This window comes from Vigna angularis, chromosome 10 (assembly GCF_016808095.1).
Source record: "Vigna angularis cultivar LongXiaoDou No.4 chromosome 10, ASM1680809v1, whole genome shotgun sequence".
NCBI lineage: Eukaryota > Viridiplantae > Streptophyta > Magnoliopsida > Fabales > Fabaceae > Vigna > Vigna angularis.
The window spans coordinates 5,832,695-5,860,606 of NC_068979.1; the positions used below are offsets into that span (position 1 = coordinate 5,832,695).

The 27,912-nt window shown below is 30.3% G+C and overlaps 2 protein-coding genes across 7 annotated transcripts; one reads left to right on the forward strand and one right to left on the reverse strand.

The window, feature by feature from the left end:
• Positions 1-8,492: 8,492 nt before the first annotated feature.
• Positions 8,493-12,033, forward strand: LOC108318840 (LOB domain-containing protein 36). Of its 4 annotated transcripts, XM_017556340.2 has the most exons (5): positions 8,493-8,651; positions 8,794-8,813; positions 9,215-9,229; positions 9,363-10,380; positions 11,733-12,033. In XM_017556340.2, exon 4 carries the CDS (start codon positions 9,428-9,430, stop codon positions 10,322-10,324), a length of 897 nt encoding a protein of 298 aa, XP_017411829.1. In that variant the 5' UTR covers positions 8,493-8,651; positions 8,794-8,813; positions 9,215-9,229; positions 9,363-9,427; the 3' UTR covers positions 10,325-10,380; positions 11,733-12,033. The 4 variants fall into 4 exon arrangements, with proteins under 4 accessions (XP_017411829.1, XP_017411826.1, XP_052725782.1 ...); XM_017556337.2 differs by having other exon boundaries at positions 9,215-10,380; XM_052869822.1 differs by lacking the exons at positions 8,794-8,813; positions 9,215-9,229 and having other exon boundaries at positions 8,495-8,651.
• Positions 12,034-20,414: 8,381 nt separating this feature from the next.
• Positions 20,415-26,652, reverse strand: LOC108334589 (uncharacterized). Of its 3 annotated transcripts, XM_052869801.1 has the most exons (11): positions 26,536-26,652; positions 26,373-26,453; positions 25,906-26,007; positions 25,518-25,563; positions 24,504-24,579; positions 23,629-23,989; positions 22,997-23,246; positions 22,495-22,737; positions 22,303-22,422; positions 20,840-21,317; positions 20,415-20,735 (listed from the first exon to the last, which is right to left on the reverse strand). In XM_052869801.1, the coding sequence occupies exons 2-10, from the start codon at positions 26,442-26,444 to the stop codon at positions 20,872-20,874; spliced, it is 1,716 nt and encodes a 571-aa protein (XP_052725761.1). In that variant the 5' UTR covers positions 26,445-26,453; positions 26,536-26,652; the 3' UTR covers positions 20,415-20,735; positions 20,840-20,871. The 3 variants fall into 3 exon arrangements, with proteins under 3 accessions (XP_052725761.1, XP_017425941.1, XP_017425942.1); XM_017570452.2 differs by having other exon boundaries at positions 20,418-21,317; XM_017570453.2 differs by having other exon boundaries at positions 20,418-21,317; positions 25,920-26,007; positions 26,536-26,632.
• Positions 26,653-27,912: the final 1,260 nt, after the last annotated feature.

Here is a 27,912-nt window from a genome sequence, read left to right on the forward strand (position 1 = left end):
GATTTTGTTTCCCTGTTGTCTTCTCCTCTTTTAATTTAGTGTTGAAATTTTATGGAGACCATGATTGTCTTACAAAATATCGAAAACCCCGAAAATAACTGCAGCATGTGTTTCTCATTAAAGTTTCGTAAAATTCAATAATAGTGGTCCATCCACACATCATTTCCTGAATGGCTTCCCCTGCAAAGACTCATCTGATCTCATCCCACTCCCTCCACCCCACCACCACTCCAACCAAAAATTCTTAACAAGTTCAATGATCTTTGTCTCTTATGATTATTACTCTAACGAAAGTGATTTAAGAAAAAGAGTTGGATGATGAAAATGAATAAGATGATTAAAAAAAAGGTATATTTTTGAGGGATTGAGTTGGAAAAGAAGATTGAAATTAATAAGAGTTTTGGTGTGAAAGTGAGAGTAGGTAAAGAAAAGGTGTAAGAAGAGAGGGTGTGGATGAGAATGAGTGGGGCATTTGTTGGGTGAGAGGACAAAAAGGTAGTAAAATGAGAGAACAGAAGAGAGCAGACCAGGGGACGTTATTGATGGCATCAGAATATTCATGTCATCCATTTAATAGTAATAATAATGACAATGAAGTTTCCTTGGTATTCATTCCATCATGTCAAATCCATGCACGTGATAGACTCACCTCTCCCCTCCCCAGTTTAGCTTTGCTTCACCATTTTCTAAGTCAACAGCGACAAAAAGCATTTGCATAAACCAAATATGACAAGGAATTCAACGTTTCAACTTTGGACCTTTGCAAAATAATAATAACACTTCACTTCCATTCCACCCATATGAGACAAAACCCGGTGCTGTGAGTGAATGTTGCTGCAGCGTCACCTCCTCATTTTTCATGCAACCAAATCATCACATCACAACTACTCCTTCCCTCTCTTTTCTCTTCTTCATTTCATTAATATCTTTTTTCAACCTCATTCATTCAACCTCTACTCTCACTTTTTAAACTGCATACTGACATTTCCTTTAACCATGTTTTTCTCTCATTTACTACAGTTCTTTGATTAATACCACTGCTTTTTCACTTCTCTTTCCCACATAACCACTGTTTCAATCAGTCTTCTTTATTCACTGTATATTTTGAATTCAGTATTAGAAATTAATATTCAGACTTAATAGATGTATTAAATATAGTAAAAAATATGTAAAGAGTTGTTTTGGTTTCTATGAAGGTTTTTCATCTGATAGGTTTTGTTTTGGAAGAAAAAGTTGTAGGTTGGGAGGGAGTGAGGGAGTGAGGGAATACATTAATGAGAAGAGTGAGTGTGTACGCAATTGTTCACCAACACACTGAGTCACACTGAGTCACTGCAAGGCTTCTGGCTCTGCTCTGCTACTCCTGCTGCCACCTGCATTCACTGTCACTCACCACCATCATTCTCCTACCCTTTTGCCCCCCCTCCCCTGGGAATCAATGCCAATGGGATCCTCCTATTCCTGTTCCTCTTATTTCTTCTCTCTTTCCACCGTGACTCTTTTTACTTTTACTAACTCTACTATTCTCCTTAAAATCCATGCAATTTCTTATTAAAAACTATTATTTATTAAGTCTTTTAGTTACAAAACCCTTCAAACCTAAATCTATTTCAATAATATATACATAATATCAACAATTTAATGTTATAATTATTATTTATTATTAAGTTATTATTAACTATACAAATATTATATATTTTAGTTAAATATTATTTTAGTAAAAATATAAATAGTATTTTTCAAAAAATAATCATTTCATAACTATTTATACTTATTATATTTATAAAAATCTTAAATTCTTTTAAAAGTTTTCAAAGTTATTATATTCATAAAAATCTTAAGTTTTTTTCAAAGTTTTCAAAGTCGTTATTAAAATTTTTATCACCTATACACAATTCACACTTAATATCAAAATAACATCACTTAGAAAACTTAGTTATAAATTTAACCCATTCTGATCAAACTTAATTATATATATATATATATATATATATATATATATATATATATATATATATATATATATATATATATATGGGTTTGCTAATTTATGTAAGGGACTTTTTTAGTTGATACATTTTAGCAAAGTGTACCAAGTTTTAGGTTACAAAAAAGTTCTTATTAAAAAAAATACAACTTTAAATCCAAGGATATTTTAATAATTTTAATATTTAATTTAAAATAAAAAAAATAAAAGGTAGTTGTTTATCATTCTTATTGGTCCACGTGTATGAGTAGTTATTATTTTTTATTTTATTTTTTATTTTAAAAAACAACTATCTTTTATTTTATTTTTTATTTTAAGAAACAACTACCTTTTAAAAAATATATAATAAAAGGTAATAATTTTTCGTGCACAGATGATAAAAAACTACCTTTTATTTTTTTTATTTTAAATTAAATTTTAAAATTATTAAAATACTCTTGAATTTAAAGTTGGTTTTTTTTAATAGAGATCTTTTTGTAACTTGTACACTTTACTAAAATGTACCAACTAAAAAATCCCTTACATAAATTAGCAAACTCCATATATATATATATATATATATATATATATATATATATAATGTTTTATACATCACACTAAAAATTGTCAGGTTTTTTAAAATATGTAATGAAAAATAACACACAGATGCATAAATCACAACTATGTTATTTTCTTTTTCAATATAATTTGGTAAAATTAACCACTTCAATATTAACATATCTAAGTGTGTATTCAAATCAGTTCCTTTTGAAAACCGTATGAAAACATCTTAATGCTTCATTCAATACAATTTCATCAAAATACTATAATTGTTTTTTACTTTTTTAACATAATTCAATATTCTTTTCTTATTCAATAAAGATGAAATTTTAAAAAATAATTAGATCTGCTAAAATAAGATAATATAATAACGCAATGCATAAACTTCAAAAACACTTAAATTAATACATAAATTATAAACACCCCTGAAAATAATAACGCCTAGACAATATAAGTTGTACATTATTAAAAACAACCTTAAACCCGACATCTTTATAATCAACAGTTAATATAAATATTGACTTATTGTTTGTTTTATATTATTGGTGCATATTTTATTTTTCTTTTATAGAAAACAAACAAATAAAATCCATTAATTTGAAGTAAAATATCCTACAAATTCAACTCAAATAAATCACTACTTCTAGATATTATTTTACTATAGTTAATTAAGAAAATAAATTCTAAAAGCATATGTTAAAAGCACTAGTGCAGAAAAAGCTTTTAACATCTGTTATTTAGGGCTTTTAATGCACCAATGTCTTATTGGGAGATGTCAATGTAGACGTCAGATAGTACAGGTCAGACGTCTAATTGTGGGCGACCGACGTTTAATATCCTGGACGAATCTTGGCTTTGTAGTCCATTAGACGCCTACATGTACATCGTTCAAAAACATAGTGGAGGGAAATGGAGGAGTTCACCGTTCAAAAACGTAAGAATCGCTAGCAAAAAAACGCTCAAAATCGTCGGCCAAGGACACGTGAAAAACTGAACGAAAACGCATTATAATCGGTTCAAATGAAAGATAATTCATCAAAGAGTAATGTAATCAGAGTAAAACTAATTTTAAACGGTGTAAAAGAGAGAAAACGAACCTCAAAAGCTTTGGTCGTGGAGAGAAAACGCGAGGAAGATGATGAACATTGAGTGCGCGTAACTGTTGCCTCGCGTTCGCGATTTTGGTAATAGTAGACGTTTAGAAGTCGGCCCCCCTCCTAGCCGACGTCTAAATGACTATAGAAGTCGAGTCTCCTCCTAGCTAACGTCAAAAGGGTTTAAAATATAATTTTATTGGACACATTTGGCGTCTGGTTAGGAGGGGCCGACGTCTAAATAAAACTTTAAACGTCGGTATGGAGGGATCAGACATCTAAAGGGTAACTTTTGGAATTCTGACTACCTCATTGGCGTCCAATGGTTGGCCTCGACATTTAAATAAGTCTTAGACGTCAGGCACCCTGAACCCGAACGTCTAAAATCAATTAAAATATTAATATTTTTTATTCATTAGTTTATTTTTGGCGTTCAATTGCAAGGGTCGAAGTGTATTATTTTTTAGATGTCGGGACCCCAGCCGACGTCTAAATAGTAATTTTAAATATAACAATATCACCGGTCATTTTTTACATTGAATATTCGGTGATCAGACGTCTAAAGGGTAACGTTAAAGGTATTTTTACATCTGCACTAGTGAAGGTTCGGTCTAGTATTTAGTTTAATGCTTTAACTTTATTTTTATTATTATTGTTGCTGCTTAATCATCCTGCCTACAGAATTAACAAAAAGTTATTTAAAGTAGAAAAAGTATGGAATATATAAAAATTGAAAACAATAAAGCTTTTATTTTATAGATTTTAAAAATATTGATAAATGGCTTAAAATATCTTAATACTGCAATTGCTTTGGAAAATCAATTGTGCAGCGTTTCAAATGTATTTTTATTATCGTTTTAGTCCTACTTCTAAAGATTAATCCCAATTTTTTCTTTTTAAAAACATCCAAAGCTTTACGCAATAGTATAAAATACAATAGTATAAAATACGCCAAACGATTTAAAAGAAAGTTATATTCTCAACAGTTTTCCATATTAGATATTATATAAGGATTTAGGTACTATACAAAATTAGTAGAATTCTGATTTTCAATATCAATTTGTTTTTTTTATTACTGAAAATTTTTAAATTACCATTTTAAATTCTTACAGAATATGTGAATTTTAATTTTAACTCATGTAAACAAGTTTTTCTAGTTTTTATATCACTAATATTTTAAATCTTTATTTTTAATATTCTAAATTTAATTAAAAATACATTAGCAAATATTTGTTTTACACACCTCAACCGTTTTTTAGGTGATGGTTTGGATATTATATTACAACACTGATATTCATCAGTGAGTATTAAATAAGTGATCGTTTAACAATTTATTTAAACATACAGTCAAAGAATGTAATATTATATAAACAATATGTAATTTTACTTATTTCACAATAGTTATAACATATTTAAACGTTTTGTTATTATTTTTGACTTATTCTACTCCATCTATGCTGCAATTTACTATTTTTATTTCTTTTATATAAATGTCAGTTAATATTATAGTATATAAATTCAGAAGAATATTGAACAATTTCTAAATATCTTTAGAAGGACCAGGGAAAAGTAAAGTTTTATTTCGAAGGGAATAACATAAAATATCAAACTATAAAGATGGAAAACCTTATGATACAAGCATTGCAAAAACAATGAGTGAATCACAATTCACCAATTAGTAAGGGTTATGAATTGCTATTTACGAGGGAAGAGAAAGAAAAGGAATATATATTTGTTTTCAAATTTTATGGATGACCATGTCATTTTCTCACACGCGTGAATTTCAATGCAAAATCATAAATTACGCTACTATTATTATATATGCGATAAATATTGATATAACATTGTTAGTAAAAGTTATGTTTGCTTGATCTAAGGAGAAAATAATTTCAATAAATTATAGCTAAAATTGAAAACACTATATAAGACGTTCTAAATTTTATTTATGCGTAAACTAATTTAATTTTTTTAAATGGATTTAGTAATAAGTTAATTTAAGCATACTTATAAGTAATTTGCAATTGTACATTAGAACAGTGGTAGGTGTTAAGGGTATTATAAAGCAAGTTACACGTGGCATAATCTCAGCAATATATGGGATTGCGCATGTTCTGACGTATAACCACAAGATTGAAACTTCAAGCCTCGGAAACCTAAAGAGAAAATAAGAGCTCCTTTATCACCAAGTTAAGATAACTCAGCAATCATATCATACCCTATGCATTAAAATAATTGGAATTCTATTTTCTTTCAAAAAGCAACTCCTCAAAAAATAATTGATACTTTTACCAGTGTTGATGTGTGTTTACTTCGACTAAATATATTAATTTGTTCTTAAAAGTGAATTGTAACTTTTTTAAGAAAACTTCAATAGATTCAAAGATACTCTTCCATCACATTTGGTTTAGTGTTTACGGTTTTACAATTAGAATTGAGAGACATAATCCATATTTTAGCTCTCATTATGAATTTTTTACTCATCCCTTTTATTTCATAGTAATTAGCTTCTCTCTCAGCTATATGGTCTTTATTCTGTCATATTTTATTATTTTAAGTATAGAGAAATCTTTTATGATAATTAATTTCTTTAAATCTGTGCAAGTAATATTTGTTATGTGTACGTTATCTTAAACAGGTAATAGTTTAAACAAGCGAAGGTACTAAACATAAATTGTAATTTAATTCTACAAGTTGAATTCAAAATACACACGCAAGTTTGCATGGTGTTGAAATGTGATCTTCTTTTTTATATAATCTTAGCTTACTCTCATTATTCTAGTAATATATAAGAGTTTGAACCACATGTCTCTATAATTATGTGTTGTATATATATTTTGGTGAGAAGAGTTTTAATATTTTATATTTATAAATATATATATATATATATATATATATATATATATATATATATATATATATATATATATATATATATATGCGACTAATACTGTTTTCGTTAGTTTTGACTTTAACAATTCATTTAATCAGTTATTAAAACATATCAATATATTGTGATTTTGAGTTAATTTATTTAAAATCTTAAAAAAAAACATATAAGCTTTCAAAATTTATAGATAAAAAATAGGAGTAAAATTGAGTGAAGGTAAAAGGATTGCAATTGACACAGGGGCACAGGGCACATGGGCGTAGACCTAAGTAGTAGTATACGTGAAAAATAGTTATACTGGAATCGGGCAGTGTACATACATACGTAGATGGTATAAATAAAGGAAAATGAATTTGGGTGGTGCATGGGGGTGAATAGAATATTAAATAAAGTTAATAATAAGAAAAATAATAATAATAAAAATAATGAAGAAAAAGAAAAACCTGAGCAGTGACGGCTGAGTTGGGATGGGAGGAGAATGCGTTGTTGAACAGAACAGTTATTTGCGGGGGAGGAAGGTTAAGGTTTTGTCACTTCAGGAAAGTGAATGAATGAGTGAAAATACCAAAAGCTGGTAAGGGGTCAATCAAAACGACTGTGCAGCATGTGCGCAGTAGTCAGTGGAAGGAGGGGGAGCTGGAGTGAAGAAGGAACGGAGCGAGAGCCACACCCACACCCACTCTCATCTCATCACTCTTCTTTTCGGGTACGGACTTTGACCGGGAATACCAAGTCACTCTCATAACCCCCTCGTACCTCGTGCACGCCTGCTTACACTTCTTTTCTTTTGCCTCAAAGGAACCACCACATTACGGATATGACCCTGCTTCTCCTGCACAACAAGAGAAGCTACAGGACGCAGCGGTGACAATAGCAATAGGGTTGACGCGCACGGTACACGGACGTGTGCTGCAGTCTGCACTGCATAAAGAAAATACAATCATCATTGCGTTTCGCAGCAAAAGCCTGATCTCAACATTTAACTATCCCCCCCTCTTTCCTTTTACTATACTTTTTCTTTCTAACTTAATTAATCACCATTTTTTCTACCTTTTACTACCTAATCATCCTCTCCTATTTCCCAAAAATAAAAAACAATATCGTTTAATTATAAAAATTCTTTTTTTTCTTTAACAGATGACCAAGTATTATTTAAATGCACACGTAACACGTTCGGTTATAAAGTCTTTTAAAACTATAACAATGTTATAATTAGTATTTGAAAAAGAAGGTTCCATAAACCAGTATCGATCAATTAGTCAATTCCACGTACTAAACTAATGTAGAAAAAACCGCGGACGGAGATGGAGTGGGGAAAATCTGTTGTACAAAGAGTCTATCTAATCTAATATGCACCACCGTAACAAAACAGCTCTACTTAGTTATATATAATTAATTTAAAATTCAGATGTATTGACTTTGGCAATTTTTGGAAATACAAATTTAATGCATATACTAGTACTCCACTGTCATTTAAGATTCATGACACACATGCATGACGATTAATTGTCGCACAAATTGAAGATGGAAACGGGTATGGGTAAAGTAAGGTTATATGAAAGTTTTAAATACCATCAGCGTCACAAAAAGTTACAAATGATTTGGTGGTAGAAAAACTATGTATTATGACATGAATAATGTAGAATTTGATGACCAAATTTAGACAAGGCTGGAAAAGTGGAGCGAATATGCTTTTTGTTGATTGTGAGTGAGTGATGAGAGCAGGAAATATTAAATGTGGAACTGTAAAATTGTTTAGAAAATTATAAATAATAAATATTGCTAAAAAAGAGAAGGCAGTTAAGAAAATAATGATAGTGACTGTAAATAGTGGAAGACATAATATGATATATAGGGTGGGACGAATGGGATTTATTAAGATAGATTTATGAAGAAGGGAAGGTTAGCTGGTCTTGAAAGCTCTTGCGCTTGTGGCAGCAGTGCTCAAGAAACTACAAAAAAAAAAAAAAAAAAAAACTTCGACTCTATATATCGTTCCCATCTCTTCTATTTCCTTCGCTTCTCTCTCTCTATCTCTCTCTCTCTCTCTCTCTCTCTCTCTCTTTCTTCTCAACCTCACCAACACAGCACAGCCTCGTGTGAAATTATTTCTTGCCTTGCGCCGATCTATTCACAGGTCACAGTAAGTTCTCTCTCTCTCTCTCTTCTCATGTATGTACAGCTTTGTGTTTTTAAAATCACACCAGTCACTGATGGATCTCATCACCTCTTTCGTTTCTCTCTTACCTCCAATCTTTGCCGCCACGCAAACAAACTGTGTTCAGATCTACCGGTGCAACTTAAGGTTTTTTTTTCTCACTTTCGTATTTCAAGATTTTCGACGTACTTCTTCCTCGGACAATGTTATTCATTATGGCTTACCATTCTTTTTGCTCCTTTTCGGATTGAATCGTTTATTGACTGGTATTCTTGTCGGTTAAATTTTTGTGAGAAAAAAAAAGGAACGATTTGGAGACGCTTTTAATGACCTAGATTAGTTTATTAATATCACGTTTGAAATCTTTTAATAAATCCGCGATCACGAATCGGAACATGAAGCTTCGTTGAATAATAATAATCCGTTTTTGTTTTTCTCTATGATTCCTCAATTTCCATGTCCTGCATTTATTTATTTACAGCTATCAAGGTTTAATTATTATTATTGATATCTCCATTTGACTCTCTCTCTTTGTTGTTTGTTTGTAGAAAATTAAAAATCAGGTACTGCAGGCTGTGAAAGCTAGATACTAATTAGATCGCTCATTCGAAGAAAGAGAAACCATAGTACTAGTACTAATTTTATTAGGGGGATTTGATCTAATATAATATGATTTGACGATTTAATTAACCGCAGAAGTTGCCTTGGTGTGTGAGGGACAAGAGAGAGAGAGAGGAAAGGAGAGAGAGGGATCGGAAAAGATGTCATCATCATCGAATTCGCCGTGCGCGGCGTGCAAGTTTCTCAGGCGAAAATGCACGCAGGAGTGCGTGTTCGCACCGTACTTTCCGCCGGACAACCCTCAGAGGTTCGCTTACGTGCACAAGGTTTTCGGGGCCAGCAACGTGGCCAAGCTTCTCAATGAACTCAGCGCCTCGCAGCGAGACGACGCCGTAAAGTCCCTCGCTTACGAGGCCGAGGCTCGTCTCAGGGACCCCGTCTACGGCTGCGTGGGCCTCATCTCCGTCCTACAACACAGGCTCAGGCAGATCCAGGTGGAACTCAACAATGCAAAGAAGGAACTCGCAACATACATCGGTCCCCAAGCTTTTCAAGGCTTACCAGCCCCCATTCTCCAGCAGCACCCAAACAATCCTTTTTCCGGTTCCCTGTATGGGAGTATGGCGGGGGTGACGGCAGCCACTCACGGTGGGCAGCTGATGATTCGCGACGGCCAGTCGCCGCAGCAGCATCAGATCTTGGAGGCCCAGCAGTTGGCTGCGGCTGTGGCGGCGAGGGAGCAGCAGGAGATGTTCAGGGGTTACGAGCATCAACAGCAGCAGGAGTTTCTTAGGTTCAGTGGTGGGTTCGATGTGGGTTCTGCTTCTTCTGCTGGTGGGTTCAGCCAGATATCCCCAGCTGCTGCTTCCGCTGATCAGTTGTCTCCTTCGTTGGCTTTGGGATCCTTCGATAACCCTTATCACATGCAGCAGCCACAGCAAGGAGAGCCTCATCCTCACAACATTCCTTTCGAGGCTCAGCTTCTGCTCCCTCCCCAGCAGAAGCAATCGCCGCAACAAAGCCAGCAGTCCCAACTGCCCCTTCACCAGCCACAGTCTGAAAGCGAGGAGTGTAGGAGTCTTGGTCCATCCTGTTGATTTCCAATTTTGCAGCTCGAGCCTCTGTGCTTTTCCTCCAACAATTTTCAGCCTAGGTATTTTTCTTCTTCCATTTCCTTAATCCATCATGGGTTTTCCGTTTTTGTTTTTTATTCTTCCTTCTTCCGTTATTTTTCGTGCCTCTTGATGTAGCCCAGCTCACGTAGGATATGTGTCCATGAATGATGATTTCTATGCTTTTCTGTGTGTGCGATTGTAATTATTAGCTAGCTTTTACATCGCGAGGGCAATCTAGTTTGGTGGCAGGAGAAAGCTAATCAGTCCTCGTGGTAGGAAGCAGAGGGTCTGTTAGGGGAAAGGTCTTGTCAAAGTGAGAGACGTATGATCTGGTTCATCAATTATGAGAACTTCCAACAGTAGCCAAATTGTTGAGTCTAGATAAGTAGGGGAAGGATGAGACAGATTGAAAGAAAATAAAAACAAAGTGATAGACGTTAAATCTGATGCAAAATGACAAGAGACATGAGCTCAAAATAAAATTATGGAAAATGAAAGAAACAATTATTCAAGTCAAAGTTTATTTTTAAATTAAAGAAAACAATATCATTTTTTATTTTATCTTTAAAATTTGTATAACAATAACGAAGATGAACCCATTTTTCTAAAACGATTAAATATTTAAAAAGTAAAATTAAGATAATATTTTTAAGGAGAAGTAAATTAAAAATATAAATATTTTCTTAAAGAAATCAACACCTTAAACTTGTCATTCTATTGGTGGTCAGGTCAAAATTTAGTTGAGGAAAGTGTGCATATTAAAATGTTCCAAGAAAACCTATGATATGCTCTGAATTTGAGGTATCTGCGGGGGTGTTACAGGAATTTGACAATCTCTCAATTCAAGTCCTTGGCATTTGCAATCAGATTGCCTATTTTTTTGTGTGAATAATTGCATAAGCCTCACTGTGATCGCTGATTTTTACCTAACGAAAGAGATTACAAGCTAATATTCTTAAAGGAAAATTGTGAAAACTGACATGTGAGCCGAAAAACGTATTGGTATAAAATACATGATACATCCCCATCCCAACAATAGGTTTGGCCTGCTTTTGGAATACTTACTTTTTATATACCGAGAGCTTCAATACAAAATGAGAATGAAACACAGTTATACATTGATTTGCCATGAAATTTGTTGTTTCAAACATGTTCACCTTGTCCTTGTTGGCAAAAAAATGAAGAGTTTGCTCTCAAGCAAATGGATAACAGTAGAAATCAAGGTAACCCTTTTGGCCATGCATTGATTTGCAAACATGCACGTAGATAGTGTTGAGTTGAGTTGAGTTGAGTTGCTATATATAACCCCTTACTTAGAATTTACAGAATATATGATCAATTGCAATTAATTCCTAGACATCTCTATTAATGATTTTTTTCCCTTCTTCAGTTCTTACCTGCCGGATATAAATGGATAGTAAGAGAGAGATAGAGAGATGCAAAGCAGACATGTGGGATTCATAATCCGCTACGGTTTGCTTAGCTTTTAAAGGAGACTACCAAGCTAGACACAATTTTAGAAAGTAAGATCTTCACTGATCTTAAGGATCTGTTGTTTTTTTCTTCTTTCTTTCTTTTTTTTAAACAAATTTAAAGCAGTGGCTATATTTAATTTCTTTTCTTTTTGTCAAAAACTAAATTGTAAATCAGAATTCAGAATGTTTTTTTTTAAAGGCCTCATCGATTGTGTTTGTCAAATCATTTCTATCACAGTAAGATTATTGTAGTTTCGGTGTGGAAGAAATATTTGGAGCACAATTACTATTAGATTTGAGTATAATCTACCCATTTTACATTACTATGTGTTTCATGTTACATTTAAAGTTTTTCATTTTATAACTTAAATATAATTGATCCGTAACCTTTTAAAAATAACTATAAATGTTTGTTTGATGTCAGAAATTGAACACAGAATTAAAACTTGTGAATAAAAAATATTCTATTAACTCTAAGTGGTATTTTCAAAAGCAATAACTTGTCAGTTTTGTGGAATTATAGGTTAACTTCTACCTTCTCTCATTCTTAGCCAAAACTTAGAAAATTGTTATCATTTAGGTCTAAGAATTAACAGTACCCTTACCCTTAGCATTTTGTATGGGCATTTTAATTGTTGAGATTGACCTAATCATAGAAACTTATTGAATTTGGAAATAAGAAAAGCTCTACCTTCTGCATTTTTAATTCATCCACTTATCTTATTAGTCAACTTTACATATTTGACCAATCCAGTTTGAACTATTCCAAATTTTATTGCATTAGTTGGTTTGAATTTAAAAAACAAAAAAAAACAAATCTTTAAAAAAAATAAACTCTAACTAATTCATCTGTATTCAATTTGTATGAATAATTATTTTCACAGATTCTATTACACTCTATCCTCATTATTAATATCATTAAATATCTTTTTTAAGTGAGATGTATTTTAAATTTATTTTGTAGTTAATATTTGTAGCAAATATAAAGACACTTTATATTTGTGATAATTAATTTATGTTGATTGTTTAACTAGTAATAACAATTATTTTATGTATACAGATTCATACAATGTACATATTTAAATTTATGCAATCATATTGAATAAGTTAATTCATTGGTTAGAATAATTTAGAAAATATAAATCAAACAATAAAAAATTGACAATTTAATTTTCTTTATAAAGCTCGCAATTCTTTTACCCTTTGTTCACTTGAATAGATTTTGGAGAGAGTGATTGAATAGATTTGAGAAGATTCGAAGATAAATTTTGTTGTTGTTTATTTGAGTGAATATGGAGGTAAGTGATACTGAATTTGGAAGTAAAATTTTCTAATCTGTCAAATCAATCAAATCTTACACTAATTCTCACAAACTTTACTTCCAAATTCATTCTCACTTACCTTCAAATCTACTGAAATAAACAACAAAAAATTTACCTTCAAATCCTCTCAAATTCATTCAATAACTCTTTTTCAAATCCATTCAAGTGAACAAAGCCTTAGATTTATATCCAATTGGTTAAAATTGTGCCCTAAAATCCCATAAGTGTAACTGAAGCTTCTGATATTTTTATTCTTTTTATGTTGAAACATGTTTATATAGTGAGATATTTATACATAACAAATCATTCAACCTAACTAAAACATTATGTGTTTGTATAAAAACGAGTAAGAGAGTATTTACAAAAAAAAAAAAAATTATTCATGATCTATAAGCGAGTAAGAGAGTATTTACAAAAAAAAAAAATTAAGATACTGTTGAAATGCATACAAGATCGAATTTTTTAAAGGAATGTATTTTGATTACATTTTTCATAATTAGTATAAATTGTATATACAAGAGAGTTTTCCTTTTTAGACTGTTATATTCATTTTGTGTAACATAAATTCTAAATAATTACTAGGATGCTTTTTAATAAATTATGTTAGATATCTTTATAAAGTTTTTACTTCTTAATTAGATTGGAATTCTAAAATTTCAATAATTATTTATTATCACATAAAAATCTACAAAGAAGAGAAAAGAAAAAAAATGCAAACAAGAACATAATGGTCAAACCAAACCAAGAAAATATTATAGAAAACTAAAAAAAATATAAATTATAAAAAGATACCAGTTCTAACAAAAACTTGTTAAAAATTTAAATATAAATTTAAGCCTTACATTAAATAAAAATTAAAAAAATAATATCATATAAAAATGAAGACTCAAATATATTGTTTTGACGATAAAAGAGAATATTTTCGTTTGAAGGATAATGTACTAGTATGAAAGACATTTATCGTTAACAAAGATATTGTTATGAATTAAATGGAAGTCGTAGTCTCATATTTGGTAAAAATAGAAAAGTTAAACAACATATAAGCTATAAAACTCATAAATTAATTGTTTTAAGATTTTGAAAAACTTCTTAAGTTTGATTAATCTTGCTTTCCTAATAAATTTTCCTCTCACATATACAGTTAGAAATTTAAACTTAAAACTTAAGTTTAAGTACATGTGAGGAAGAATGAAATAAAGAGTCTAATTTATTATGAACTCTTATACTAATAACAAGATTGCACATATTTTTACTTTTCTGGAAGATATAAGAAATTTTAAAGTTAATAATAATACAAGTCTTCAATATAATTAAGTTGATAGAATATAAAAATTATTAAAGGCTTAACGAATTAAGGAACAATCACATTATAGCCATAATTTTGAAAACTTTTGTTCACTCATATATAATTTCAATAGTAAGAATAGTAGTTATAATAATTCAAATTTTCAATATTTATTCTATCAATTTTTGAGAAGTTCATACAGTAGAAAAGTTATTAAAGGCTTAACAAGTTAATGAACAATCACATAAAACAATATGAATTTTCAACTAAACTAGAAAACTTCCAATATAATCACATCTATTAAAGTTGTAGAGACACACTGATAGTGATACCGTCAAGATTATCTCTATCAGAACCATTACGTTAATTTAATTCATACTAGTAACACATGTGTTATGTATATATGTGTGTTCACTTTTTTTTATAATAATAGAAATAATAAAATTATTGTTATTATTTATTATAATTATAAAATTAAATGAAAATAATTATTATTTATTTTACACATAATTTATAATTAAAAAATCCCTTGGTATAGATATGTATAGAGATCATCTAGTTAACCACCTTAATACGAGGATATCAAATAACCTTAAAATAAATAAGGCATTGATATCATTATTCATATTTTTAATAGAAAAATTATTCATATTTTATATGTCATGTAATCAAACTTAGAGTAAACTGAAATGAAAACAATTGCCTCCAATTTCTTCTCATGACTTATAAAGTTTTGTATGATCCATAAGTTTTATATGATTCCAAAAAAAAACTTGGAAAATTTTGAGAAATTCAATTTTGAAACCTCAAAGAGTAATATATATATATATATATATATATATATATATATATATATATATATATATATATATATATATAAATCTTCATCAAATTAATATTTTAAAATCTGAGATCAATACATTGAAAGAGTAAAAGAAAGGTTTTCATTTTAAAACTTTAAAGCTATAATGAATTGGTTTATTTATTCAAATATGAATAATATGATAATAGTATTGTAAAAAACAATTCACCCTATGAAATCCATCCGTTGATTTTTTTTTTAAAAGCTGAAATTTACGAGCCTACATCTATTAAGTAAATTTAAAATTAAAGCCTATGTTGTAAGGAACTGCTTTGAATAGGTCTCTTAAGTCAAATTTATGTTAAAAAAGAAAAGTCACTAAAGTCAACTTCCTTAAGAAAACTTTACTCATCTTTAAAATTTAACAGAAATTTTTTTAGGACTAAGCATTCCACTCCTAACTTCATCTAGAAACTCTCAAACATTTAAACTAAGCAAAATATTCTTTGACTTCGAAAGATTTACTTGACAACCTATTTTTAAAAGTAAAAATAGTCATCAAAAACTAAGTTTTTGTATTTATAAAAAAAATTAAAAGATAAAATAATTAGTGTAAAATTTTTATGAGTATCAAAATAATAATGTCCTTAAATTAATAACAAATAGATTTTTTTTATCTTCTTCCATCCACTTTTATTTTTAATTATTTTGTCCAAGTTCCATAAAAAAAAAAAAAATCTTTGTAGATTTTGTAGGTAGGTTCGACACATACATAGATCTCCACATTGGTAAGATATTGTCCGTTTACGCCCTCACGAATTTTCTTTTAGTACCACTCCAAAAGACATTTCTCCAATGAAGTTATCTTATGTATATATAAACTCATGTTCATCTCTTATTTTATTCGATGTGAAACTTTGTTTGTATCCAACAGATTTTTTATAAATCTCTTAGAAAACCCTAATACATACTAGTTCTTTGTTTCTTTCCAATCCCATTTTGTCACAGCAATGGTTTTCTGCATCTTCCACGGTTTCTCACAACCTTTTACTATTTTTATTAAGGTTGGTATTATTGTGCACGAGATACACAAAGTCAAAAATGGCTCATAAAAACTCTTCAAACAAATACAGCTTTAGGGCGCAACATTTGAACGGAGTGATTAGTGCACAATCAAACTTTTCATGAAAAGTTGACCACACTAACATTATACTTTTTTTTTTCTTTCCTTAAAGATTGCATGAAGTCAATTAATAGTCCATTTGTTTTGTATATACTGCTTTGGAATATGTTATCACTCATGATTTCTTAATGGACTTTAATGTTGCATGTGCTTCGGGCAATAAAATATAATACTTATATTATTTTATACATCCAAATCTTACTATGAATTCTAAGCTAAAGAAAAGTGATGGAGAGAGAAAGAAAGAACTAGTAGAATTTGTGTTTTGAAAAATTATACAAATGCTAATTGATGTTTTTGAAATGTCTAATTGTTTGAATGTTAAATTTTAAAAGAAAAATCCAAAAAGTTTATTTATTAAAATGGAAAATAGAGAATTTTTTTTATATGCATTGTATAAAACGCATACTAGTTTGGTCTCTGAGAAAAAAATTATTGACGGTCTGAATTGCATTTAAAATATGAATTTCCTAACCTAAACTACCATTCCCAACATAAGAAATAAAATAGGAATACTCTTTTTTTATGTTTCATGCAGTTGATATATTATGAAAATCAAAGGAACTGTTTAAAATAAGTTTTGAATTCAATAAAAGTTGTATTTTATAGATAATTTTGGTAAACTTGGTTAAATTAATTTTATTCATTCTACTGTTTTTTTCTTGTTTTTTTTTTGCGTGCCTTAAAAACATAATGATAAGCACTAATTTTAATATTTTAAAAATTTTAAAGTACCAACATCATATATCTGACAATACTAAAAAAATAAAAATTTAGTAGAAAATCTGAACTCTGCATAAACATAATTTTGTTTTATAATATTCCATTAATTATTGCCATAAGAATAACAATGTTTGCTTCTCAATTTTTATTTCACCAAACTATATATTATGCTATAATCATATTGTTTGATGTTATGATCCTAAGAGAGTTATCTTAACTAAAATCATATGTACTGTTTGAAAATGTGAACATCATAAACGTGGTTTTGTATTAATTGTGACCAGCTACCATAATTTGATTAAAAAGTCAAAATATATTTGGCAGCAGGGGAATTTTGATGTCACAAAATTGGATAAGAAAGTAAAGAATGATCAGAATCTTATGGTTTAAATTAGATATATTTTCTATTGTCTTATTCTATAGTCAAAGGTATAAATTAGATCCAAAAGTTAAAAAGAAAAGATGATAAAATTCTTCATCATAACACCAACATCTATCTAACAAAGTGTAGCCCCACACGATACAATATTTACGTAAATAAATCAATAAATCTATAATATATAAAATGTGTACCTCAAGTACGTACTGAATATTATAACAACTTACACATTTATACATATCCAGGTTAAATTTGAAAAGTATTCGTGCATCTTTTTCGTGGGGTCTATTGATCTGACACCAACATAAGTTTTAGCTTCTTATATATATATATATATATATATATATATATATATATATATATATATATAATATTATTAATCATTTAACAAAAGAGAAAAACGACTTACTTTTTATCAACTTTATGTTACAATGATAAGACGACAGCAGTTTCAAAAAAGAAAGAAGGTTAGAAAGTTAAGTTTTTTTTTTAGTGGAACTCCGTCTTCAGTTTTTTATAATAACAAAAAAAATGATAAATCATTTTTATAATTTTATTGTAGATAGTTTTTTATTATAGTTAATTATTTTAGTTTAAAATACAATTAAATTTAAAAATAAATAGTTAAATTAAAAAAAGATACTGAAAATGTAAAATTGAAAACAAGATGTGTATGAGAAAATATTTTTATATAATGATATAGATAATTAAAATGGTGGTAATGATATTTTGTGGTATTGTTATTGACTTTTTTTTATAGGTTATATTATGAGTGTATTTCTCTTTATTTTTTTAATTAATGTGAAAAAATAGTATTTACGTTTACTTTCTTTATAACTTCGTATCAAACAAATGCATGGAAATTGAAACCTGAAAGTTATGATTTTTATGAAAGCGAAAGATAATGACTTAAAATAGAATGTGAGTGGAAAAGCCCACATTCTGTATGTATCTCAATCAATCTCTATATTATACATTATCTTCTTTCTTTTAAAACTATAAAATAAGCTATCACGTACAAATTTATTGAAATTAATTATATGTGAAATTAATATGTAAATGATGGTATGAAGGGGTATCTGGTTGAAGCGCGTGAGTGATACGTGCATAAAAACACTGCATATATAAAAAATAGTATTATCAAAGGATAACTTAATTTGTTTTGACTTTATCATTTAAATTATAATTGTAATATTTGAATTGACTTTCGGATTTCAAATTCAACATCTCATTTAATAACAGGTGACATGCTTTTTAATTGCATTGTTTATTTTTCTTAAAATTCAAAGATTATTTATCTTCTCATTTTTACTATTTATTGTTTAAAAGTATTTTTAAATTCATTGTTTATATTTCTTAAATTTTGAAGGTTATATCTCTTTTTCTTCATTCAATACTCATTATAATTATTATTTTGTATTCTTTTGACCTTTTTCAATATTTGTAATTATTAATATCATAAACTTCAGAAAAATGAATAGTTTTCCAAAAAAAACATGGGATTAAGAACTGTAGTTATATTTATTAATTTATTCAATACCATTAAATCCACATTCTAAAAGATAAATAAAAAATTTAATAACATATTCATCTTATATTAAAATAATTATTTATCATATAAAGTTTTCAATTATTGTTTATTAATTTAATTAAATATATTTCTTTTTTTTAATATTTTCAATCCTTTTAACGATTTTTTATTTAAAATAGCGTAAGTCCAAATGTTGAAACAATGATATATCTTTGAGAATTCTTATGACCAAAGCAAAGAATAATTATTTTGAGAAGGTAAGTTATAGATTAAGGTTGTAGCTTAATATACGACATACGAAGTCACATAGTTCGAGCTTAATAAAAATTATTTTTAATTTTATATTAACTACAATGTCATTTTTTTATCAATTACAATACCTCGCATTTTTCAATAAATGGAAATAGGTAAGCAAGACATCATGACAAAAGAATAGTTATATCATTTAATTTACAAAAAAGAAAAGTTAATTAACAAGAACTCATATAAAAATTATAAACACTTAAATACTCAATAAATAAAGAAATTTTAATAGAGATTCAATCAAACATATCCAAATTTATGAAAGGCTTAACTTAAATAAAACAAAGCCATGGAAAAAAATATTCAAATGGCTGAAAGTTTATTATATCAAATTCTTGTATAGTGTTTATAAGTTTGTTTTATTAGTAGTAAATTGATAAATAGCTTTTCTTGTTTTAAAAATCAATATAAAAAGAGTGTCAATAAAGTCATTTGATTCATTTAATCTTTAAACTAATAATTTGTAAAAGAAAAAAAACCATTAAAATGAAAATAAATTATAAGCAAATATTTTGAATAAAAATAGAAAAAAATACAATTATCTGATCCTTACATTCAGGATTTATTTAAGTATATTTAATATCGGTAAGAAAAATGAAATGCTAAAGTTATAAATTATATATTTCAAGAAATCATTAATCATATGAAAAATAAAATTATAATAAATAAATATATTTTTAGAAAAAATAGATCATAGATACTTAAATAATATTTTTCAAACTCGTACGTAAATCTTTTGGAGATGGTTATCATATACATGCACTATCAAAAATATTTATCATGAGTTTTGTCATGAGTTTTACTCTAAAAAATACTTCAATAGATTAAGATAAAAAAAGCTGTATATAAACTATCTTTTGTCTTACCAAACTAAGTTTTGAAAAATAATTTCATTGAACTGCTCAACCATAATTTTGAACTTATTTCCGGAACATGAAGCCATCCCGTTAATGTATCTTCCTACAAAAATATTTTCAGAAAATAATGTCCAGCATTCTGAAATTGTTTTCCAAAACTACTATAATTTCCCGAAATTATGTTTCCAAAAAGCCTATTCCACTGTTTCTACCAGAAAGCTCAGTCAAATGTTCCCTTTCTTAATGCTCTAACATTCCGCTGTTAAGTATATTTTTACTACATTATTCTGCCCATTTCCCCGTGAGACATTCTTTTAGGCCAAATTAAAGACAAGAAAAATAACATTGAAGACAAGGGTGGTGAAAGCTGCAAGCAGATTGGAAGGAAGAAGTTTGAGAGCAATATTGATTAACTTCAGTAACTACATGATGAAAGCCCAAGCCAAGGGCAAGGTAGTTAATCCCATAGGAGGTCCCAAAGCCTATTGGTTGATGAGCAAGCACCAGGTTACCAGAATTGGAATGAACAAAAACTGTAAAGAAAAAATCAACTATATGTGGCTTGGAGAGTTAACCAACAAAATGCCTGAAAAGCCAGTACAGCACAATGCAAATTTGTTAACCTAACAAATGTTACCTGACTCTTCTTTTGTGAACAACATGTATATTCTAATCTGAATCTGACGTCAACTGAGGAGGACGCAATGCCGCCGCCATTTTAGACAACATTTCTTCCATCTCCACCAATTCTTCCATGCCAAAGCTCCAACTTCTAAGTAACTCTGCCCCAGCTGCTCCTCGTTGAATTCCAAAACGCTGAAGATTTCGCAGTTTATTCTCTAAGAGTGGTAATACAGCACTGCTGGAACGTAATCTGGCGGCCATGGGAACGGAATGGACCTCAAGGGATCCTTTAGGTGATGAATTAATAGTTTGACCACCTATTAATTCACCTTGCTTGCCTACATTGTTCCCAAATATTGATGGAAAAGGCAAGGGGATAGGCAAGGGACAAAGTGCAACAGATAGATGGCAGAACATTGGCCTTGAACTGGCACATCTAAAAGCACCATCAACTTTATCCTTTACCTCACTAACTGAAGCGCGATGACCTTCTATAGAATCAAAACAGTGAAGGGTTAAGACAAAAACAATCACGCAAAGGAGAGAACTTAACAAAGCAACAGAATAGAAAAATAGGATAAATATAAAGCATGTCGATAAGCAACATGCAGTTTTTAAATTATTTCATCCAATAACCTAAACTAATGTAACAAACTTACCTACGGTTGAGTACCTAACTAAGATACACCTTTTTTAACAACAAAAAGTGAGCTTTTCTGTCTAATTAAACCGAAGTATTGCATAATGATGAATCTGTGTCAATCTAACTTTAGAAAGTTCCATAATAAAGAAATGAATATCACTTGTTACGCATGCTACAGCAGAAAACTATATGGTAATTTATCACCTAGTTCATTCAGAACTAGAAGATAGACATAATCAATTGTATTATGAAACATTTCATCATAGAAATCTGGTAGTTGTCTTCATTAAACCCCTATTTGTGTTCTTTTGCATATCCCCAAAAAATGTATTTGTATGTGTGTGTGGGTGTATAACCCTATTTGAGTTCTTCCGTATCCCCAAAACTGTATTTCTGTGTGGCTGTGTAAATATGTATTTGGGTAGAGACATGTTTTGCTGCCTCGAATGATTCATTGACCCATAAAAGATAGATACCTTAAAATCTGTCTTTTCATGATAAGCTTAAACAGAACAGTGAAGTTCAATATACTTATTAGATAGGTCTTATGAGCCAAAACATGAAGTGAAGAATACTGTCGGATTAAGATTAGAAGACTAATACAAGTGCAACATAAAGAGCAACCAGGTGCTAGAAGACTCCCAGCATGGCAGGGTCCAGGGAAAGATCAGACTCATGCAGCCTTATCTTGCATTTGCAAGAAGCTAACTTCAAGAATGAAATCTGCGACATCCTAGTTACACATGGTAAAAAGTAACTTGGACTGCCGAGTTTACAGAAAAGCAGAACAAACATGAAGAAAATATTCGTTGATAAATCTTTGTAGCCAATACCTGATGCAAGAGCTCCATGGACTGTCATGTGTTCAATAGCCAACATGTCTTCAACATCATCATCTGTTTGTGGGGTCAATGGCTGTAAAACCTCTAACAGAGACAGGTTATTCTGCCCCCCTGAATTTCAAGAGTAAGACCAATCAAATACATCTCTTATGGAGATTAGCCCAAAAAATTATTCACATTTACCAGTTAAGGCTGGTGCTGGCATAGCAACATCAAGAACTGACACCATATTCTGCCTTCCTTGTCCTGATAACATTTGTACAACTCCATGAATATCCACAGCACCAGAAATAGAACAAGAATCTGCACTAGGCCCAACAGGAACCATTCGAAAAGGTAGACTAATGGAGTGTAATGCTGCAGCATAAACTGCACTTGAGTGGAAATGCTTCGCATCTTCAATGTGGAGGAATCTGGAAGCTTTACCTGAAAGAAGATTAGGTAAAAGTGAATGAGAGAATTGGAATCTATGATTTGTCCATCTGTCAGCCAACAGAAATACATTTAACAATGGTAAGGAGGATTTTATCAATATTACAACAAAATTCAATGCCATCAACGGTATCCAGCTGTTCAAATTAGTAAAGTATTAGCAAATCAAACGTCAATACTTGCTGCCTATTATCAAAGGAAAGCTATTGACTATTGTGCCGCTGTCTAATATGATAAATTGTGTTTGACATACTTTTACTTAAGGAGGGCAGACCAACAGGTACAATAAGTTTACAGTATGATGACAATCTTGAAAATGATATAGAATCATGAAGAACCTCTGACACTGTACGCTTCCCACTCTGAAGATTTGTGCGTGAACCAGAACCTTGGACAGCATACAGTAAGACAGGAATGTTTGTATACTCGTCTACAATGTTCTCTAAAAATTCAGCGGCAACAGCAGAGAAACCTCCGGAATCATCAACTATAAATTGAAATCCCTGTCAAAATTGCCAAAATTTAAAGATTGGAAGAGGCACACCAAACAAAAATTAATTTTCTTTTAGAACATAATGGACAAAGGCAAAAATATTATGTTAAGTAAGCATTTTAGAGAATCAATATTACTGTACTTTTGGCATAAGTTTATATTACTAAACTAAACTACTCATTTCAAGGCATATGCATTGATTTCTCATATATAAAGGCCCATACAAAAAATGAAATTTAAGAATACAAATGGACTAAAAATTGAAAACCTATTGAAAATCCATTGGCACTGGATACTGTCTCTGTTCATCATCTCACAACAATTGCTAAAGTTATACACGAGAAGTAACCCACTGACTCAACTACAAGATTGGAAAAATGAAAAGTCGTTACCTGTATATGGTCACACTCTTCAACAAAAAATCGAAGCCTGTCACTTATTTCTTCCCCTTGTACAGACCAAGCAAAGGAGTCCCTTCCAATTCCATAATTGTTAAACTCCTCAACGTTTGCCCAAACTCTATCTAATTCATAAAGACTCCGGGGGTGATAATGTACTTTTGAGTAGTCTGTCCAAAACCGTACATCATTTTCTAGGCATTCAATTATATCCTTATCCTCGTACTCAGTCCGGGAATCATTATTTGAACCAGGTATCTCATTTATATTCGAGTTTTCCTCTTCTTCATAAAGTCTTTGAAGGAACAAATTTCTTTTAAAAGGTTCAGAGGCTTGAGTGGAAACTCTACCAGTCCTGCACATTGGTGTATGGGCAGTCAGTGCATTTGAATATAAATTCAAACCACAATGATAGATATAACAGATGAAGTAGGTTTCACGTCCAATAAAAAGTAGCAGGCAAAACATTTTCAAATTTTCATTTCAATCCTACAAAGCTTAAAGTGAAGCTTAACACCAAGAATAGAGGAAACATGTAAATAGAACATTAGAATGTTAGCAGGTTATTGTTGAATAAATTTACAATTTTGAATCACAATTTTCTTGTATGTTTCTTGGTAGAAAAGAACTGCCTCTCTCTTACAGTTTTCAAGTATTTCATATGTAAAAGATATTCAAAACTGACCTTACATAATATCTCCAAGTTGCTAATATTTACAAAAGAAAAGCAATGAATACACTGCATTTCACTAAAACAAGCTAGTAACTAAGAAGATTCACACAGAAGAAATTAGCATTCTCAATATCATCCATTTAAGAGAGAACCTTCTTCAACCATCATTATAAAAGTATAGACTAAGAGCTCTCACCAAGTGACAACATCTCGTGATGTGGAAGCAACCTCCGTATACAATGTACCTTGTGAATTCATAGATCCAAGAGATCCTGAAAAGATTGAAAAATCCTAAACAAGTGGAATGTGGACAATTTGAGCTTACACCAAGAGAAAAATAAAGGGACAAGAAAGTTTACCATTAATCTTAGCCTAAAATAAGTTTACATTGACACTTTCTAACATCATGAGATTAAAAGAAGACAAAATTAACACACAATAAACGAAAGTAGCAAGGATGTTGAAATAAAAACTGAAGTAAAAGAAGGAAACACCGCATAGGCAAGATATGGTGCTTTCTTCAGCTCTTTAAGGATAGAAAGAAAGGCGGGGCCTAAAAAGTTTAAAATGTGAGCATTAATGAATTGGCCTCAATGAAAAATTCACAATCTTGAATACGTACTATTACTTCCAACATATATACCTAGGGTAATTTATATTCCTTATTCGTAACTTCCCAAGCTATATTACCAATCATGCAGTCATAACTTCATAAGTACGGTAAATTACTATTCATGAAAGGAAAATGAGTTGCCTTCTGCTTTTAACACTGTACAGTGCTCCCAAATTTTTTTATGTCTCTCTTGCTCTTCCTCAGATTCACAAACAAAGCAAGCTGTGAACTTTAATCATGTTATGGGTAATTTTGTTTAATGTTTTTCCAACCAACTTGATCTGTCTTGATTTACATGCCTAAAGATAAAACGCTGGTATACCAGTAGTCTCAAAAAAATTAAGCAATTACTAATGAACCTTTAAAGTTTATACCCACTATAGTGGTCCTACAACATACTAGTTTTTTTTTTTATTTATTTAATAGTACTTTTTTCCGAATTCTGTTTAATGTAAGACCAACCATGGATTCTTCGCTGTCACATAGCAACATCAATTCAATAAACAGAGATGTCAGCAAAATAGATCCTATAAAAAGGGTAAAAAGGAACAACAATGATATTTTCTTCAACAATTTAAATAATAATTAATTAAATACCTCTCAAGTTTACTGAAACCAGGCGAGGGGTATACGAAGGAATGCCCTGCACGATTAATAGAAAACGGTGTCAACATAGGAAAAACATCTAATGTTTCCAGTCTACAGATTTCGATCATCTATCCCCATTTTCCCTTGTCACCTCTAAAATTATGCCAGCTAGAATATAAGAGTATCAGTTTAATAATAATCCAATCAGATTGAACTAAACTTAATTTACCGGTTGAACATGTAATATGGAAATGGCAAATGCAATGGAAGCGTTATATTATATGGACAAAAAATCCAAATACAACATCTCATTCTATCTTCTAAAACAACAAACAATTCTAATTACATACTAGATATTTATTTTAGAAAATGCTAGTTCAACAACAGAAAATTGCACCTGCTGTGTCTCACCAGTACGATAAAGCACGTCCATGTTAAGATCCTGATTCTTGAACACTGAATCAGCAGAGGGCTCCCCAGCCAGCCCAAGCAACTCATCCTAATAATTTGAACACAAATGAAACTTGCATGCATGACTAAGAAATGAACATGTTCAATCAACAGCACTTTCAGTTATAGATTATCAACTTAAAGTGAAAGAAAATGAAAGAACTAAGGAGAAAAGGTTTAGCAAATTAAATAAATAAACACCACTAAACAATACATGCAACGATAGCATACAGAATTTTAACACTATCACCTAATCATTACAAACCATTGTATACGGTAATCTATTTTTAATTGACTGAGAGTGCAATGTTTTCTACACTCACGACAAATAAATTAAAGTCAATAAACGAAGCAAAATGTGTAGAAGTAAATCTAATCTGAAATTTCTTAAAAAGACAGAATAGGCATCAAAACCTGAAAGTTCCAGAAGTGAGAACCAACAAAGTTTGCGAAATCGCCAACCTGGACAGTCACGATTTCTTTCATTTTTGCTTACTGCCACTCACAGAATCGCGTTAGTTAATAGCTAAATACTCAAAACAGTTTATTACAAAATTGAGCTAAGTGAGAAACGTACCTTGGGTTAAGCTCAGCAATTGATTTTGGCGGCAAAGGGTAATTTCTTGTGTGTTTGGGTTACAGTTTTTAATTTAAGCGTCAGAAATATGAAAATAGCTACTCTCCTCCGCGAGCGGCGGAAGAATTTAGTTTCCTTTTCGACTCGGGTCGAATATCGTAAATGGGTGATTTTATGGATCGGGTTATGACCCGCAACCTAATCAGTTGAGCAACAAAACGCATTAGGCCCAAATCAACCAGGGTGGGTTCAAAAGCACATTTTATATGACTGAAAAAACAAAATAATTTCACAAATGGATTAAATCTTGTAATTTTTAAAATAATTAATTGAAACACTATTAAATCTTATTAAAAAAAATTATTAATTATTTTCCATTCACTCACCACCATGTTTATTTCCTCTTCCACTAAAACATTGGACAGTAAAGATTGAGAATTTTTTATGAAATTAATTGAATGTGTGAAATTATTTAGAGGTATGAAGTATGGTTTTTTATTTGGACTTTAGCGTTACGAGTTATTTAAGATTGAATATTTGATAGTTTAAGACTATGTTTTGAGTTTAGTTTAGTTCAAAAAATGAATTGAGCTTATGTTATACTTTCTGAGCTCTTTTGAGAAATACTTTTTGGAATTCTTTTTATTTACTTTGTATATTTATATTTTATGATATCCATTTAATTAAATTTAGTATATAAATAATCGAGATGTTGCATAACTTTTCTTATATATTTGTCTTGGTTTAAATAAGGTTTAATTGCTTACTTAGTCTTTAGATTCATTACTAAGTCTCAATTTCGTCCCCACTTTTTAAAAAATTCAATTTTGTTTACACTTTGTATAATTTTCACAAATCAAGCTTATTTCGTTAATTTTACAGAAATAGAGTTAACTCTATGATGATGTGACAAAAAAGTTTGCATTTTCTTCTCTCTCCTCTACTCCTCTACACGTGATGCACAACCATCTCTTTCTCTCTTTTATGCTCCTCTGCATAGCGAATTCAACCTCTCTCATAGGTCACTCACACAAACTTTTCATCACTTCCTTGGTTTTGTTAAATCTGTTATTTTTTTCATCAACAAAACATTAAGGGAGCTGATAATCTAAGTTGGGTTTTGCGTAGGGTAGTATTGGCTCACATGACCAGATGCAGAGTGTTGAAGGGGATTCCAAACGCAGCACTTGCTGAATATTACACTCAAAGATCAATACCAGGTGGATTTCTCGTCAGCGTAGGCACCTTGATCTCCTCTTCTGCTAGTGGATACTTCCACTATTCTCTTCCTATTCTTATTCCTATTCTTTTATTTCTCTTCATCGTATTCATAAATTCCTCCTTTTCACGTGAAAATATAGTCTTCCTTATTCATTA